The sequence below is a fragment of the Ammospiza nelsoni genome, chromosome 3, assembly GCF_027579445.1.
Source record: "Ammospiza nelsoni isolate bAmmNel1 chromosome 3, bAmmNel1.pri, whole genome shotgun sequence".
Lineage (NCBI taxonomy): Eukaryota > Metazoa > Chordata > Aves > Passeriformes > Passerellidae > Ammospiza > Ammospiza nelsoni.
In genome coordinates, this window is record NC_080635.1 from 88,446,172 (window position 1) to 88,465,661 (window position 19,490).

General features: G+C 40.3%; 1 protein-coding gene across 3 annotated transcripts in view; it reads right to left on the reverse strand.

Annotated features, from left to right (window-relative positions):
• Positions 1-2,202: 2,202 nt before the first annotated feature.
• Positions 2,203-19,490, reverse strand: part of ELOVL5 (ELOVL fatty acid elongase 5) — a 39,380-nt gene continuing 22,092 nt past the window's right edge. For all 3 annotated transcript variants that reach the window (XM_059467823.1, XM_059467824.1, XM_059467825.1), the window contains exons 2-8: positions 18,759-18,827; positions 16,695-16,882; positions 9,997-10,074; positions 9,183-9,354; positions 7,540-7,664; positions 5,568-5,702; positions 2,203-4,087 (exon numbers count right to left, since the gene is read on the reverse strand). In XM_059467823.1, the coding sequence (XP_059323806.1) occupies positions 3,956-4,087; positions 5,568-5,702; positions 7,540-7,664; positions 9,183-9,354; positions 9,997-10,074; positions 16,695-16,882; positions 18,759-18,816 (888 nt within the window). In that variant the 5' untranslated portion in view covers positions 18,817-18,827 and the 3' untranslated portion in view covers positions 2,203-3,955. The remainder of the gene's footprint in view (positions 4,088-5,567; positions 5,703-7,539; positions 7,665-9,182; positions 9,355-9,996; positions 10,075-16,694; positions 16,883-18,758; positions 18,828-19,490) is intronic.

Below are 19,490 nucleotides of genomic sequence, written 5' to 3' on the forward strand. Positions count from 1 at the left end.
AAATGCATTCTACTGAAACTGAGAAACGTATGGACCTTGTTTCGTATATCCATCTATTTAAAGTAAATGAATTAAAAATCAAAAATGGAATAAAAGTTTGCTCTATAAATCAGTTTGTGAAACATCCTGATGATCTCGACTAATCACTTTTGCTGGTACAGGAATTCTTGGCAAGAGGATGACAGTGACAATGTAAGTTAATCCTCTGTACCATTACAACTTGGAGCAGCATTTCTCTAACAGATCTCCACTGTATTTCATCATTCCCTGCATTGCCTCAAAGGGATTCCCTGCAGAACCCACACAGCTCAAGTAATTTGGCCTCTGATTTTATTTATACTTCTCTTTGGGATCCATCTTACTTTTGCATCTCTTTTTTTGAATAAATGTATATGTTTTAGCACGTATTCCAGTCTCATACAAGGAACGCATTTTATCAACTTAAACACAAGACAGCTACCAAATATCAAAGGCAGAGGCAACCCCCAGAACAGCTCTCTATGAGTTTTGGGGCTATAAGTCCTATCATAAGCTCCAACACTTAGTATCTCTCTTGCATCAAGTAAAATACATGGTCAACCACAAAGATTTCCGTAATTGTTCTCTGCTTTTCCTCTTCCTGCCAACCTAAGAATTTCAGTTCCTGAGTGATCCCAGTCCCACAGGTGGCTTGCACATCCAGGACACAGCACTCAGTGTCAATAGCAGGATCACCCTAACAAAGCTGCTTTCTGGCATTTCAGCTTACCTATCCCATTCACAGCTGAACAAAAGCTTAACATTTCATCACTGAGGCTGTAGAGCCTGAGTGCAGGGAGGGATTGGGTCAGCTCATGAACTGCACAAGATCTCAACCTAATGGTTTGTAGCTTGGTCATTCTCTCTGCAAATAACTGAACTGTGTCCTTCTCCTCAGCCACCTTTACATGAAACCTCTCCATCCTGTTGGCAGCAGTTCATCTCTTTTCAGCTCTCCTGCCTTACAACACAAGAAGTCCTTTCTGAGGACTCTCTCATAGTCCCAGGCACCAATCCCAGCTATTAGGAAAACTACAAGTGATCAGGAATTGAGGCAACCCAAAGGCTGTTACTTACACCAGGTCAGATGATGCACTGGAAGCTGAGCCAGGTGGGCCAACCCAAGGCTCGTGCTTGGGTCCATCAATTATGGCAAGATGATGTCTGATCTAAGCCATCCAGCTCTCACTTTTCAGTTGGTGCTGAGAGTGTAGAAAAGCATCCAGGAGACACAGTTTTTGCCACACAGGTGTAGACACTGCTGGTGTTCCCAAGGTCACACATCTCCTGCCAGTTCTGGACAAAGTCACTGGGTTTTGTCACCACGTGCCATTAACCTTGAAGGTGAGGTTTGCAGCAGAGCCCCATCTCTGCTGGCTCACACAGGGGGCCCAGGTTGGTGCTTCTGCCTTTCAGGAACCCTCCTGGAGATTTGGCCTAGCAGCCAAAGAACTGCATCTTACTGAGCCTTGCTTAGAAACACAACAGTTTCATAGTTGAATTGGCACGTGAAGGAGAGGAACCTGTCTTAGCAACTACCTCAGGCACTCAGAGAACCCTCCCAGAGGAGACCAAAAGAGCATGAAGCCTCTGGGCCTTTCACACAATGTGTAAACCCACTTCCCTGGTCTATGTTTTTTGTTTGAAGAGCTTGCAAGGGAGAAGACAGCTAGTCATGTAAGTAGCTCTCTTTTACCAAGTCCATCACCAGCCTATCTGGGTTTGTTGCAATGTTAAACACTGACATCAGAGAGGGTTCTAAAACAATCACCTAGGGGCAAAGGGAGCTAAAAGGGAATTTCAAAGATGCTCTCATTCTGGAGAGAGGTATTATCCCCATTCTACAGACAGGACTGTGGAGGCAGGAAGCCCCTCTCAGTCACATTAAGCTTTGCTCCTGGCACTCAGCATCTCAGGCTATTGGGGCTGCTCTGCATTCAGTGAGTCAGTAATCCCAGCGGGAGTGAAATCCATCACACAGACCAGTATTTCTACAGCCAGGCAAGGGAATTGTGTTTAGTAACTGCCAAAGGTTTCTGTAAAGATTGTGCTGCCAAATCTCTGGTACACTAAATGTCCCTGAATATCTGCAGCTGTTCTTCCATCATGGTGGCTCCTCCTTGGCCTGACACAGGATGGGGCAATGCATTGAATCTGTACAGACCCACAGAATTCAGGCAGACATCATCAAAAGTGTTTTAATGATTAAACCATGTCAAACATTAACAATGAAGTATACTCAGATGAGCCAAGAGTTTATTTCTAGCACATTTAGACAGCCTATTCTGAACATTATAGCTGCTGTACTGAGCTATGTAAAGACTCTGCAAACCAGTACCTAGAAATGAAGACACAAGCTTTGATAATGTAAACATAACAGACAATGTCTCCTTCAAAACGAGGAATGAAAACCCACAAGGCTAGTAAGAGAACTTATTAATTCCTTAAGAGATGTGCAAAAATTTTAAAAAAGATTTAAAAACAATTAAATGTGTTAAAACTGGCATTTATATAAATATCAAAAAACCAAATAGTTAAACTTGAGCAATGACCAGCAGAATGTCTTGCACAATTCAATTTTTCAGAGCTTAATGGACTCCATCATGGAAGATACCAGAATACCAGCAACAGATATTGGCCCTGCAACTGACTCCTCATATGTGCAAGACAGGATTTTACAAGAAGGAGTCACTTCAACCAGCACTCAAACCAAATCCTTAGATAACAAGCCAAAACATTACCAGTGATATACACAACTCACATTACAGAAACAGACATTTCCAGCACATTTCAGTAACATTTAAAAACATTAGCTATGACTTTAACTGTTTAAACTTGCTTATTTGGGAAAAAATCTTTGTGTTAGGCACATTTTTTTTGAAAGTGAATGCTACATGAAGAACAGTTCAGATACCAACTTACACACAGACAATACCATCAGAAAAGCATCCTTCTGGCTCTACTTTTAAATATACTTTTGGATATGTCAAAGACTTAAACAGCAGCTCCTAAAATATGGATATGGCTATGGTAATAACACTTGAAACTGCCAGTTTCATATTAAAAACCACTCTTCATTTAGCATTTAAGAATTCTCAGAAATAAGAAAGAAAAAAAAAGAAAAAAAGTAAAAAGAATAGATGGGTCCACCCTGTATATGCTCTAAACTTTAGAGACAATATTTAAATCTTACTCGACGGTGTAGGCGCCAATTACTTTTATGTTAGTGATGTACTTCAAATAAAAAAATAAGATCTATTAAAAAGGTAAAATAACTTTTCCATCTGTTTTGTGACTGCTGAGTCAATTAAAGCCAAATATACAAAACTAAATGCACCATTTCCAATTTCACTGCATCGAGTAAGAGATACGTAGCATTGTGTATCACACACAGAACAGTAAAATGATCAATGGATTCTTCTAAGTGACTTTGATAAAAAGTCAATCAACTGAAAAGTTGAAACATACCCTAATTTTTAAACCAGTAATAAGCTTTGGGCCCTGCTTTTTAATTTAAGGCATGTGTGTTTATCTACTGAAACCAGCATCATACAAATTACCTCTACAATCACATGCATGATCTATAGTTAAAAAATGGAGGTTTAGATTACAGTGTTTTCAAATTGTGAATCATAATTCAGCACCTATCATATTGACTAGTAAGGCAACAGCAGTGTTGGATAATATGATAATACTTCCTTCCATAGTCTATAGCAGGGTCAGTGACAGCCCAGAATTATTTTTAAACTTTAACCTACTTTAATGTTCCGTATACAGTTTCTAGGGTGTTTACACTGGTTAAGTCCTACATAAATCACACTATTCTAGGCAGGAATAGTTACAGTAGCCATTAGAGTATTAGTGCACAACTCTCATTGTGCTTACAATCAGATGATTTTGTTGTTGGGGTTATCAAAATGGTTTTTCAGTTTGGTCTTCAATCCTTCCTTTGTTTCCTTTGTTTCACATTGTTCTCAAGGGAAGAAAAGCTGTTTGTGTACCCGTTTGCAATGGCCGTGGAGCCATTCTGATACTCTTTCCTCCTCGAGGATGCCTTCTTGTTGTAAGTCTAAAATACATGGAAAGACACATGGTTTTGTTTAATTGGATATAAATAACCACTTTTTCACAGTAATTCTAGAAACACAAAAGTAAACTTGCATTCATCATTTCTAAAGACCTTGTGCCGGTGGAAAGAGTCTAACAAGCTGAACCACTTTTTGTGTATGAGACCTCACTACGCCTTTCATTCATCACAGTGAGAGGAGTAGTTCACTTGAAAAGAAAAAGGCTTGGCAGTATGATGGCAGTGTTATACTAATAGTAAATCAGAAACAAGGGAAGCAATTTTATGAGCAGACTATGGAATAAGAATATACTCAAAATGACATGTGAGGAAGGAGGTTTGAGGCATTGCAGGTGACAGTACCTTGAACAAAGCCAGAACAAGAGGTAGGTAAACAATAAAAGCAAGTGAAGTTCAGAGATAGAAATGTGATGGGAATTTCCATTGGCTAAGACAAGAATCAAAAACTAACAGGATTGGGGAGACTGTTAAAAAAATTATAGACAGTAAAATATACATAATTTTTTTTTCAAAGGGACTCAGCTGCCTGACAAAAGCAGATTTCCCCAAATTTCTGTGTGAAAGAAATTTAAACAATTAAAAGTTAAAATATGAGCAAAATTGACAAAGAAAATCAAGTAATATCTGGAATATACTATAATGTTCAATTAGCATGTTCATATGCAGCAAGTGATAGAAATCATGGGACTGACTTTAAGAAGTACCAGAAGAACAGACTGTGTTTCGCCCCATGAATCATTCTCATAGAAACCAAAATGCCCAAATCTCTCAAATGACATTTGAAACATATAACAGAGTTTGCTTGTTTGGGGGCAGCAGGCTGTTGGTTTGATTTTCTGCAGACAGAAGCACATGATTTTCTGTAGACAGTAGTTGCACATCTTTGCACAGAGCCCAGTTATGAACTGCTCAGAATAACACATACCAAGTCTGGATCTGTTCAAACATGAAATCAGATTTGTAGAAACACAATTAAACCCACTTATTTTCTGTATGAAAATACAAAAAAGTGCCTGTAGAAGTGAACAAAATCTGCATGTATTTCTGCATGTTGTGAGTTTAGGAAGTTTCCCTGGATAAAAACCAAGCATCTCCCCTTGTAAAAGCAGAAATGAACAATTCCTTCGGGTGCTTCACATGTTCACATGCTGCTGGTTTATTTCAGACTGGAAAGCTTTGTCTTACATAAAGCTCCTCCTCTCCCTTACCTGCAGTTAACATTGCAATAAGCCATTTTTTTGTATAACTGGCTTACTGAAATTACCAAGCATTCTGAATGATGGGTACAACTCATGAGAAGATTTTAAAGTAGAGGGTGGATCAACAAGTGTAGTACTTCAAGAACATATGCATGTTAGTGAAGGACAGCAAAAGGACATTTCCAGCATATCTTTCTGTCACAGCTTTCCAGTGAGATACAGCCAGCAGAATGCTAGAAAGAATTGATGAATGTTACTTTTACCTGAATATAGAAATTTGTGAAGAGGATAATCAAAGAAATCATGTAAGAAATCTGAAAATACAGCCAGCCCTGAGGAAATGCACATGGCCAAACAACACCACAGCTGGTCTGGAAGATTGTCAAGACAAACTGAATCTGGGGAGAGAAAACAAAATAAGAGAAATGGAGCACATTAATGGAAGGAGGAAAAAAACCATGAGTGACCAAAATCTCAACAGTTATTTCCAAAACAAGTAAATAGTATGTAATATTGTGTGTTTGGCAAGAGTTTTCTCTGTAAACTTGAGTTAGCAGACATTCAGATTGTGGTATCCTGTTAAGTGTGTTTATTTCTATTTTTCCATTTTAGAACATCAGAGTAACTTAGGCAGAACTGATATCTAAGCGTCCCAAGGAAGAAAGACCACCTTCTTCCTAGTGAGGAGTTCAGTGGGATTTGACTTTACCATCCTAATGGAGTAGATCTGCATCTCACTGCTTCAGCTGCAAAAGACCTGGGGTCACTTGGTCTACACACAGACCCCTGCAATCCCTTCCCACAGACAGGAACTGTCTGACATATGGCTCCAGTGGAAGAATGTTTGGGGTGAAGGCTGCAGGGAAGCTGGGGAGCCAGGGAGGAGGATAAGGGTTCAATTATCTTTAATTATCTCTTTTGGAAAAACAGAGTTTGGGCTTATACGATGCAGAGGGCCTTAAGCAAAATTCATCCTCACATAAAGGCTACCAGATTAGGGAATGTTTATTTTAAAAGGGAAAGACTGTTTGTTCTGCTTTGCTATTTTGCTGCCCTAACAGCTATGCATGCAGAGCAGGCAAGGAAGTGAAAGCAGCTATGACAATAGCCAGGGGAGCAACTAAAGCACCAAGACACTGCACTCTGTAGCACTTGAACAGCCAGGATGAAGAACAGAGCCTAAATCTGGAAAGAAAAACAGAAACAAACCTCAAACCAAAGCAACTCCATGCCTCCCATGAAAATAATGAGCCCTTAACTACAATACTTAGACATCCTTCAGGAAGAACAGTGCTAAAAAAAAACATGTTGAGAATCAACACTGTGAATTGCTGGCAGTAAATGTTATTAATCATCACCAGCAAATGTTATTAAAACTATTCACAGTTCTGGAAGGGGTGGGGTGGGGTAGGGGGGAAGAAGGGAAGAATATAACAAAATAATTTAGGTTTCAGTTTCCCCCCACCCACAAAATGGGGAAGAGAGAACACTCATGCACATTTCCTTGTGGTGTTCTGTACACATTGAAACCTGGTTCTTGTGCAGTATCACTTCAGCATGTGCTGTATTACTGAATTTCACTGCTTTTACCACCTCCAGCATACAGTGGTCAGGCTTCATCACCACACACACTAGAAACAATGCAAACTGATACAAGGAGTCCAACACAGAATTACAAGAGAAAAATCTGCCCATTTAAAGTGCAGAAAGAGAGCAGAAATATTGAATAGTTTTTAATAAACCATTTGCAACTGCATGCAAAAGTAGGACAGAAAAGGCATTGTCCCTCAGGACTAGAATGGCCCTTGTTAGCTGTGGATGGCATGGCACTGGCTTTCTGGTCTGTCCCAGCCTGACCAACCAAGCACAGGGAAGAGCAGGCTAGCTCAAGAGGGCTTGTAAGAAAAGCCTCCTCCCTGGCTACCGAGTCCCAGAAATCCCAGCACTGCAATTCCCAACTGCATCTAGCCACACAACATGGGGTGGGGCAGAAAGATCCCACAGACCTCAGCACTGATTCATGTACATCCCCAGTCCCCATGGTCCTGGGAACAGAGCAAACACACATGCAGAAATTGGATTTCTAAGGTGATGTAGGCACTACAAGGTGTCAAAGGTACTAGCTCTCATTCTCTCTTCTTCTATCCCCTGCCAAAATCTCCTGACTTGGTAAAGACAAGAGGACCTCATCACAAATAAAGAGCCTGCTGAAGCACTGAAGAGCAAGTCACTCACCAGCTGCCCCTGAGTGATGTACTTCTTCCACCACAGATAAGGACGCATTGCTGGAACAGCAGACAGTCCGTAGTAGGAGTACATGAGGACATGGATAAAGCTGTTCAGGGTGGCACCAAAGTAAGCTAAAAAAAGGGCAAGGGAAAAAGCAAGTACACTGCATTACCAGGAAGGAACATGCTGTTTCATGGAACCTACAAAAATAACAAGTTCAAAATGTTACTATTTAAAATATTATTTCTCTTAGAAGAAAAGCAAGAGGGTTCTTTTTTCACTCTGGTTTTTATTCTGCCTACCCAATGGAGTAGCTGAGCTGCTTTGCAGCTTTGTGCTTTACACCAGCCTTCTGGTTTTGTTTCCTCAAGTTACTATTTTTTACATCTACATTATGGTTTCTCAAGGGAACTGAGGAAACTGATAAAAAGGAGGAATGCTCACACACCAAATAATCAATAGCTTCACCCATCTACTTTTAGGCTGATTTCACTTCCTTCCAGGCAGGAGCCAATTTTGCCATTTACAACCAAAAAGCTTCAGATACCTTCAGAAACTGCAAGTTAGCTATTTTATTTGTCCTTGTTTACAGCACCTTTAGTCATTAAAGAAACTTCTAGCTTAACACCAAATTGCATCGAGCTGTGATTACGTAACAGAACATAAAGCGTGGAAGAAGAAAAACACGACTAGAAATAGTACAAAAGTGTTTTCAAACCACATGAGCACAAGATAGATTCCATGTACACGCAGTTTTGACTGCTGTATGAACAATTCCCAATTGGAGGAGAACGTGTTTCCAGATGCAGACTTTTTATAAGTTCAGTATTACTCACTGTTGTGCTGACAACACAAAACAAATACAAGTTTCTATGCTCTTTGGCTCAGAGACCAGACTCCTGAGGAATGTAGCCTGCATTGCCAGTAGCTCACATCCATGAGGTTTGAAAAGGTTTCTCCTGAATGGAGTGTTCAACAAAGCCAGTATCTATAAGCTGCACATCTTAACCACAGCTAAGCCATGATAATGCATTTAAGAAACTAGATGCCAACTAAATGCAGTAGAAGAATTGAAATCAGATTGCCAAAGGTTAGCAGGATTTAGACAAGAGAGACATGGAGATTTTCCACTTAAGATTCATTTGCTCATGTCCATTAGTGGTCAGGGGACAAGATTTTAATTGAAATCATTTGTTATGGCCAGTGGTATAATGAGATTAAATTAAGAAAGTCATATCTCAAGTGAATTTTACAGATACAAGGACTTAGAGTCAGTCTTAGCTGTTTTACAACTGAAACAAGCTTCTGGCTCAACCTGGAAAGAGGGCATTGTTTCATCAAAGGGTCTCTAACTACAGCAAAAATAGAGAAAAGCAAGGTTGGTGGGTATCTGACATGGGCTAATGCACCTGATAAATGTCACACTGCCACACAAATTCTTCAATCTACACAGACATTCCTTTCCTAGAGGCTGTGCTGGCAGCTTAATTCCTGCAACCATCTACATCAGTTGCAATTCAGCAAAGCAGCTTAACATGGTACAGAACAAATCCTGCAGCTGAAGCTACCAGAGATGTTTGGTTGGATCAAAAGACCACCAGAATAAGGCCCCTGATGCAGATGTTCCCCCACCATAACCCAGTACTTACAGTGACCACAAGGCACCCAGTTCATAACAAACCACCAGATGTTCAGCATTGTTGCATGGTGGTAGACATGCAGAACAGTGATCTGATGATTATTTTTCCTCAAAATGAAGAAGAAGGTATCCATGAACTCAATCAGTTTGGAGAAATAGTACCACCAGAGGACACGTATGATCTGGAAGGAGGAAACAAGTTTTAGAAGCATTGCACATGGTGGGGGTTTTCAACTCTTATGTTATCTAAGTGATTAAAATCCAGATTCTGTCCTGCACTACTAGGACTGAAGACACTGCTGGGATCTTCTGAAATACTTCTGCCTCAGGTTTCTCCATAGGAGATTGAGGTACAAATCTACAGCTACAGCTGAAAACAGGATGACAAAGACTGCTTCAGGAGGCTACTGCTGTGCACCTGGGTTGCCCTGGGAGAAATAAGAAAATATTTAACCAGAGCTGGTGCTGCAGTGCTCTCCGTAAAGGAGAGGTCAGAAGTGTGACCAGAAGAAATCATCACCACATCTCAGAAAGAGAAGGGTATTCTCAACACAGAGTGGTTGGACACAGTCTGAACACCAGGTCCTTATTTTTTGATCTGGGGACTCTTGAAAATTTGCACATAATTACTCAAAAAAATACCAACCATGAATATATCATAGATGAACTATTATGTCTGACAGTGCATTGTCTACTGTACTGCAAAAGAAGGAAAAAAGCTTATAGTTTAACCAAAATGTGCATAATCAATACTGTTCTGCTCTCCACTTACACTCAAGTGCACAATTTGAAACATTTCCAGCTCTAAGTCTCCATTACAGTACCTTCATATCAGCCTCTCCTCCACTGTGTGTATCCTGACAGAAGAAATTGTATCCTCCTTCCAACACTCCCGTCACCAGCTGAGCAAATAAAAAAAAATAAAGTGTTATTGGGGAGAAGGCTGAGCTCCATGGCACCTGCAAAGCTCCACAGTGGCTCTGCCCAGACATCTGGTGTCAAGAAAATCCTGGGTACCTGAGGCTGGCATTAGGTTGAATTCAAGTTTCAAGCAGTGACTGAATCATAGTGAAGGATGAATTAATAAAGTCTCCCAACTGGGGTATACCAGAATAAAAACAGGAGAAACATTTTATCCCCACTTATCCCACAGTGTGAGCATTTGCAGAGTGAAGTCTCCTTCTTTGCTGATGATCTCATTGTTAAAGTAAGTACATAACCAAAGTTCAGTAAATATATTTTTCTTCTGATTACTTTTGATGATGATGAGCTCTTACTTTTGGAAAAAGCTACATCTTTAAAAAATTTTGTACTCAAGAGATGTGCCTACAATTTTTTCAGCCATGTGACAAAGCATATTTTCAGCTTTGCTCTCCTTAATAGCTAACAACACATGCTTCACTGCATTGCCATTCTTCAAGATCTTTTTAAGCAATTCACTCATGCAAGCACATTACAACCTTCCCACCATAAGTGACTTCCTCTGCAGGATATGCCACTGCCTTCCTGACTTCCTGGCATAACAAGTAACACCTCAAACATAACAGAGTCACAATAAAGAGTAATGACCAGCTATTAGCCATGACAGATGACAGGGTGTCTGCTGTGGAGGCTCTAATCTCTAGAGAAACAAGGTCCATGTTGGATGTTCTCACTCTTTCACAGGTGGTAGAGATGGTAGGACAGGTTGACTTGAATGGGAGAAGGGAGCATGTACAAAAACATGAACAAGATCCCCTTTAGCATCTCAACAGAAGGAATCATTGAACATTGTTTATAAAGATGTTCTTCCTCTTGGGAATAGCATGAGGAGAGGAGTAACAACTTGAGGCAACTCCCAAGTGAAAAAAAAATTGTTTGGTATCTCATAAAACATCTGAAAGGCAGAAGCAAGTTGTATGTTTTTGGCCTTATCTACCTGCAGGATAAGAAATAGTTTTGCAAAGCCACAGTAGAAATTCCTTGTACTAAAAGTAATTTTAAAAGATCACTCGATTAAAGGACTCCAATAACAGGTATGACTAATTGCTGCTCAGAACTGCGAAAAGGAAGCTAATTTTAAAAAGGTTAAATAAAGATTATAACTTAAATGATCTACCTTTCCCCAATGTTATTTCCTTCATGCTTCATTTTCCTCCTAAATTAGCTTTTAAAATACTCAGCCAGCCTAGGTCATTATTTTTGACCTTCTGAGATAGTATTATTGCTGTGATTTAGGGGAAAAAACATACATCTAGTTATATAATAATATACAGACCTGAAAGTATCTCTTGTATTAGAGATAAATCAATAGCAGCCTGCCACAGCAAGGGCAGGGCAGCGTGCACATCAGCAGCAGAGCCAGGCACTTCCCTGCCCAAGCAACAGAGGGAAGGCAGCCATGCAAGGGCTCCTCTCCTGGCTGCAGGGCTCTGCAGAGGACACCATTTGGAAGTGGTACCTTGCTCAAGGACCAGCTGTGCCCCAGAGCAAGCTCTGCACCAAGGCACCACCAGGCCACTGAGGGAAAGCCTGCACGCCTTCAAGCGCCTGCCAGTCCCTCAGACAGAACACCACATTGTGCTGTGGTCATGTTACGAGCTTACAGATGTTCTTATACACTTCTCATAGTTCAAGGAAGTGTAAGAAATAGAAGGATAATCACATTGTTTACATTGTAATTAATCCAAACAACATCCATCATTAATGCTGCACTCCATAAAGCTCTTCCCAATAAAGGCTGGCATAGTGAATCCACAGCTCTTTTCCTGCAAGCAGTACAGGTTCACCATCTAAAGTGTAATGCAACCAAAGGTGTCTCCATGGATCCCACCTCTCTAAGGGACAATGGCATCAGTGTAGCTATGAGCAGTGCCTTCACCTCAACCTGAGTGCTCCCTTCTTTACAAAAGAATGTATTATTGTATGCTAGCAACTGTAATATTCTCACAGCCACAAATGACATAAGAAAAGCAAAATTTGTAGGAAATGTCAGCATGTTTTATCATATAAATAGCTAGTATAGCTACAAAAATAATTTCCTTCCCCACTTTCCAGAAGGAACTAATTGGTTAAAAGCCGCTACAGCTGCCCACAAACTGCTGTTGCTGCCCACAAACCTTACTCACTGCAACATACAACATGTAAATAATCTTCCTCATTTAGCCAGCTGCTCCTTTGCCTGGCATCATTATTTCTTGCACCACAATGCTTTCATGCCATGCTGGAAGGCTTCAGAAAACAAAACCAAGAGATCACTCTGACACATGACCACAAATGGCTCCATTATGCCCAGGTGTAGAGTCCCAGGAAGCTGCTTCCCTGCCACCCCAAAAGCAATAAGGAGGGGTGGGAAATTTCCAGCAGTGCATTTAAGTCCTTGCTCACACTTGTGGGCTGCTCCCTGGATGTCAGCGTTTCCAAGATCTCCTTACACCACTGTACAGGAGGTGTGAAACCTGCCCAGAAAGAGAGCAGGGGCTCCTCTGCCCACACAGCCTTGGACTGCCTTTCCTTCCTTGCCCGCTCTCTCCAGAAGTCCTTCATCTTCAGGCTGGCAGGAGTCCAGGGTGCTGATGGCACTGCTGATGGACAACCACAGGAAAATCTTCTCTTGAGAAATTAACATGTCCAGAAAAGGCCAATTATAGCCGTTTGCACTCAAGCAAATCACTTCACATGGTTTCTAAGCAGCACAAAAAGACAGTCCATAAGCCAATTTAAACGGTACTCAAACTCAATGTTAAGCCCTTCAGCTCAGGGGAAAACCTGCAGCTCAAGATTCCATTTGTGCTGAAACAACCCACACTTTCTTCCCCTGCAATGAAGTTTTCTTTTCTCCTATTGCTTTCATTTTGTAATTCTGTTGCTGAATTCTTTGAAATGCTGTGGCACATACTTTTTTATCACCTCTGCTACCAAAATAGGCCAGAACACTTATGCCAGTCTGACTGGGTGGAGGAGAGGTGTTACTGTGGAGGACTTTGTTTTTTTCTCATGATAAAACTGAAGTCTGAGACTCGCAGGAGAGGGGCAGATAAGGGACCTAGCACTGCATCACACTGTCAAGGCTGATGGGTTTACAAGGCTCAAAACACAGCTAGATTAGAATGAAGAGAAACAGAAGTTGAGGTTGATCAAAGCAAGCAAATGCCCACAGAATTTTATCTTTACATGAATGCAGTTACCCCAGGGCAGAGATAAGAGCTTCAGGAGGGTGGAGAAAGAAAGGGGAGAGGAAAGAGCAGCCTAGCTGCCACCCATGGCTCATGTGACACAGCACCTCTGCAGAGTCCCCTGCTTCCTACACTTTTCCTACAGCCTATGCAACACCACACTCATCAGGAAAATCTAAGACTTTTCTCAGGCAGATTCAGTAGGGAATTTTTCAGATGAAGAAAAGAGACAGTAAAGAGATCACTTTAAAAAGTGAGCCTTCACTATTGACCAGTTTTCTCTAATGTAAGCCCTTGTGCTCCAGATCACTTGGCCAGTTTTGCTAACAAACCCCCATAATAACACAGGTCTGTGTGCAGTGTAACTGGGTACCTGGCACTCCTCCCTTGGCTAAGTTCCCCAGCTGAGACTCAAGCACAGAGGCAGGGGCCCTTGCACGGGCAGGGGTCACAGCCTTGTGATGCCAGCACAGAGCAGCAGCACGGGCAAGCAGTGCTGCCTCTGCTGTTGCAGCTGCTCCTGCAGCTCCCCCAGACACAGCCATGCCAGCCCATACCCTGTAACCCCGCTGCCAGCCCCTGCCAGGCACCTTCACCACGCAGGAAGCCATTCCTTTATGCCCCAGCCTGAGACATAAGAGTGTTATTTCTCCTTAAAGTCCAAGCACTGTAGATTTTTACAGAATAAAGCATTGTTTGTCCCTAAAGAACATCCTGTCCTCCTGAAGTATGTGACAAATTAGCCTGGAAAAACCTCTCCAGCTCCCCTAGATCTGCCTTGTCTGTTATACTGTCTGGGACAACAGCAGTCCTCTTCTCTGCGAGTACCAAAACCCAGTCAAGTCATTAAATATCCTAATAAAAAAGGTATAGCAAGCACAGACAGAAACTATTAGGAATTCCACATAACAGGTCTAAAATTTCTAGTGATTTTAGACAAAGTACACAACACCTAGAGTTACACAAATCCTATGATGCCAAATTTCCCCATGTTACTGCTTACAATCATTCAGACATAAAGGTCAGACAACCAAGCAGGTCATCCTTTTCATTCCAGTTGGGAGGATACCTCACTTTAACATCTTGTTTTGGTCACATAATATGCAAACTGAGCTGTGATGCTATGAATCATGACCTGAATCACCACAGTTGTAACTCAGGAAAAACTTCAAAGTAGGGTTTCAGGTGTACTGTACACAAGCTATTAAAGCAACTTCTTTTCAGACACGCTACTAAACAAGTTCATAAATGGTGACATTTTATGATTTTTCCTCACAGTAGGATTGAAAAATTTTAATCCAAATGAAACTCAAAATGGAGTTTTGAGAGTTCCTTACAACAAGGAGGAGAACAGGGAGTTACTCAAGTTTTCTGGATGCTGTTCCTCATCATTCTGTCTTAAAAAAAAAGTAAGTGCACTATAAAGTACTGATATATGGCTAATCCTTCAAAGGAAAATTTCCAAGACTGATGAGATATGAGCAAGGGTATCACATGCTGTACAGGTACTTCAGATAGAGAACACACCTAGAGGTTCAAGAACCCATTTTTCCCTATGTCCTTTGGTTCTCTCCCTGCAAACACCAAGTAGTGTGGTGCTATGTCAGCATGGCTCTCTGCTTTGCAGCATTTTTATGGGATCAGTCCCTTGTTGCAGGGCATCACTTGCCCTCAAATTCCGCTTGTAAGTGCTGCCAACCACATTTTATTGCCACTATAATGTGTTTAATCATCTTCATAATGCTCTAGGCTTTGTGTATGCCCATTTACAAGGAGAAGGCATATTTACAATACTAATGAACAGTTCCATATGGATAATACTAGATTAAGAGCAACACTCATTTTCACATGAAGTATTTCATTATATAGGAAGGAGGGGTCAATATTCACCGCATTTTAGTTCTGTCATTGCTCCACAATATAAAATAATATTTATCTGGTTACAAGTACGAGGACTTCTTCAGCATATAATGAACAGTCCTCCCTTGGTAACCAGTTTATTGTTAGCAAGAAAAAGACACTTATAAGATCAACAGTTTGGGTATTTTCTCTTGTTTAAATTTACCAGCAGGTTTTGTAACAGAGCAGAATGTTACAGTAATTTAGAAACTATGAGTATTATTCCAAGTATTCACAGTTGGTACAACTGAAGAAAAGTCTGCACTTCTAAACTCTCAATAACATTACTGGAGGTTAAAACAACAGATCATTATATAACGGTAAATAATACCTGCATCAAATAATGCAGATGGACATTGAAGTCAACATCAACACTACATTTAAACAAATGAAACTGATCAAAACACATATTTGCTGGATTAGAACATCCTGAAAAGGAGTTTAGAAATGTAAGCACATCAAGAACACAAGTCGTTCCAACTACCTACTGAATCCAAAACTGCTCCCAACTGAACAATTAAGTATCAAATTTCTTAATAAACCAACCCAATAAATTTTGAGTAGATGATTCACTACACAAGAGAAATAACATTGAATTTCAATCACTTCATCTCTAAACACTCACCTTATAAAACACTATAGAATTAACTACAAACTTAAAGGAGAATTGCAGCTTCTATACACTTCTAAGCTCATACAAAAAAGAAATATTAGTAGTTTTAGTCCTAGGCTGCATTTGAAAAGACTCTAGTGAAAGAATTGAAAGAGGATGTTGAAAATGAAATATCTCCTTACACAAAGAAAAAATACTTTGATTAAAAGTGTGCCAGAATATTCTGTACATTAAAGCAAAAGAGTAATTTTCTGACCACATCATTATTTACACTACCATAGTTCTTCATTTTCACTTGAACAAAAACAGGCAGTTCTGAGTAAAAGCAGCTAAAGAGCTCTTTGGGAAAGTGGAGACTTAACACTGCCTAAATATTTGGGTTTTTATGAAAGGAAATAAGTCCACAGAAAAGTCAATTCAGTCTGAAATCTATTTGTATGTTTAGATTTTTAAGTTCAAATAAACAGATGTATCACAATGGCATTGTTTCAGCAACATTTTTTTCCCAGCAAAACTTTGTCCACCAGCACAATCACATGGAACAGGGCGACATTACTGAAGGAGTAGCCAAGTTCATGCTGAAAGATCAAGACTTCACTTCCACCGACTGAGCAAAGTGCGTTTGAAACATTGCTACCCAAGGTCAGCAGAGATGTTTAAGGGAAGGTTTGTTTCACACATCCTTAGAGGTAACATTACTATTAGGGTTTTCTCTCCAGACAAGTGACATTGAAAATGGTTGCACCATTTCTGCAGATGCTTCCCGAATTCAGAGGCACTGCTCTACTTTCAACATGAGCCAACATAATTAAAACAGATACTGCAAAATAAGCCTGAGCAACCCTCTCTCTCTTACCTCATAAAACATATACAGAGAAAGCAGTGTGAGTCCAAGGTTGTAGATCACTAGAATACCCCTGCATGAGAACGGCTGCTTATTCTGCATGTACTTTGGTCCTAGCCATACAATTAGTAAGTACAAGGCTGAGAAGATAAAGGTAGGTGTGTAGTTCTCCAGAAGCAGCCATCCTTTTACTCTGGGGTCTGAAACAAACAAACAAAAACATACAAACACTTAGATTTTGTAAGGAGAGAATTCAATACAACTAAAAATAGTTGTACCCAAAATTATTCCAGTGCTGGAACACCAAAGAAAGACAAAGGAAGTGCAGCAAGCCCTTTTACTAATGGCCACGTTGCTAATTACAAACAACATTTTATTTACGCATTTAAGAAAGCAGAAATAATTCTTTTCCTAAGGCAAAACTATTCTTAAGTTATTACCACTATTATTTTTAAATACTCATTACCATTCAGAACTGTCACGCACTTGAATACCACAGATAATTATAAAGAAAAGTTTCAACAAATCTCTCCCCTTTATTTTCTCAAACCAACCCTTCCTGACGGTACACATCTTATTTCCTAGAGTCAGCAAACCTAGGAGTGAAGCAGACACCTCTGTAGTTATAGGTGGATGATCCTGATAATTATTTTCCAGTCAATCCTAACACAATTAGACTTATGTATGTGCTATTAGAAAGAATTAAATTTTGGAGTCCTTGTATGAGCAATGGAACACAGAGCAGTCAGTCCTGCCTGAGTAACCAGTCTGGCTGGCAATGCAGCAGCTTCTCAGGGAAAGCACATAAACAACCCTCAATCAGGGAATTTCAGGGAACTACTTGGAACATGAGTGTGATCCTTTTGAACCACATCTGTGTTGTCCACACCCAGCAACAGCACAGTACCTCACTCCTCTCACTAAAGTCAGCCCGAAGTACTGAAACCAAGTTAACCAAACTATGAATGAACAATTCAAGTATTGCTGTTATTCACAGTCTTGCCTTAATTTTAAAGGAGTCATACATGGATCCTGAATGTATAAAAGGAGGCCTTAAAGGTATAGGTTGGAAAGTAGGTAGGCAAGGCAGGGAATTTTTTGGATTTGCCACCTTTATGGTTCATGATTTTTCTCATACAGCAAACAGAGACCATATGCCAGCACATGCAATATGTTAAATTAGCCTGGATGTTCTGATGTAAACAGGCCTAGTATGAAGAGAGAGGCAACAAGGGCACCGAGATACTAATAAAGGAAACAGAAAACACACTTAGAAGAATCAGAGGCTTGTTCCATCTCCTGTGGACTTTCTCCTAAGAAGAAGGGGCACCATCACTGGATCTTGAGTGGGACAGAGAAAAGGCATTACTGCAGCAGTCAGAAGAAGAAAGCACACGCCACTGAGCAGCACTGCTCTGCACACTCTGTGCAGGATGCAGCCATTTAATCCCCCTGGCCAGAACCAGGTGGAACTGGACCATCCTACCCAAGCCTGCAGCATGAGGCCACTGCTTGTCCTGGTACCAGAGTCTCTGGCTTCCTCACACTGACCAGGACTGCAGTTCTCCACCTGCAGAGTTTTTCCATGGGTAAAACCTACCAAACCTTTTGCTTCTTCAAAAAAGAATGGTTTCAAAGAAGCAGTGTTTCCCAAAAACTATAGATATTTTTAGTGAAAAATTCCAGAGAAGATCAAGTTATAAAGGCAAGAGTATTTTTTATTTCATTAAATGCAAATTAAAGTGGTTTTTTTAGAATAAAAGCTATTAAATTAAAAAGAAAAAAAAGAGCAGCAAAGATCTGAGTGAGGTAAGTCACCCACTAAGACAAACAACATGAGCTTAACTGACAGTAAGAATGACCTCTTCAGGTCAAAAGATCAGGAGCATTGAATAGACTCTTATTTATTACACTGTCACATTTTGATGCTTTGCAGATCCTAAAGAAAGTAGTTACCTGTCAATGTCAAGTTAGAGGAAAAATGTTTCTTATGTTCTAATAAGATCAGTTTAATTTATGCAGTTATTATATTATTTTTATTTATGCATTTATTTATTAGCTTTTGAGAAATCTTACCTCTGGGTCCAAGCCAAACATCAAAGTAACTATTGATTGTTTTGTCCACAAGTTCCATTATACAACCTACTGAAATGGAAAGAAAAGGAGAAAGTTAGTTTTTCTGCTCAGGAAAATAGTTTACTGTTCAGCGTCTGAACACATTCCGTTAGGGTTAACAAAGAAAATACTAGTATGCAAAAATTCTAGCAAACACAATGGACTTTCTCAGCATATATTAAGTACATGGAGCTTATTCTAGTCTCAGAGAGTCATTGGTGTACGAGCTACATTTCCCACTGAAGTAATTAATCACAGAAGCTTAAAATAATGAGCTCAGATTGACCTGAAGTTCTTTCTAGTTCTGTATTTTGTACATGTAAATAAAAACCAGTATCTTGAAAGATCCCTCAATGAGGAGGACTGGACTTTGAGAAAGCCAGCAACACCGAAATTTTCAGATAAAGACTATGAAGCTCTTTTAACAAAGAGTCTCAAATAACTAGCAAGGCTAGCTAGGGAAGAGGAGAGAAGGAGGAATAAAATAAAGAACGGCTCTGCTATCACCTGCAGATAGGTGACTGATTACAGCTCTGATTAACAGCCCGTAAAACCAAGAGATCAACAGTCACCAGTGCGAGAGGGCTGCAGAGTCCAGGGAGAAAATACAGCATCTCCTGGCATGAGCATCTCCAGTTCCAGAAACTGCTTGCTGCTAAGACATTACCAGGTAAAATTTGTCCAACATCAGTA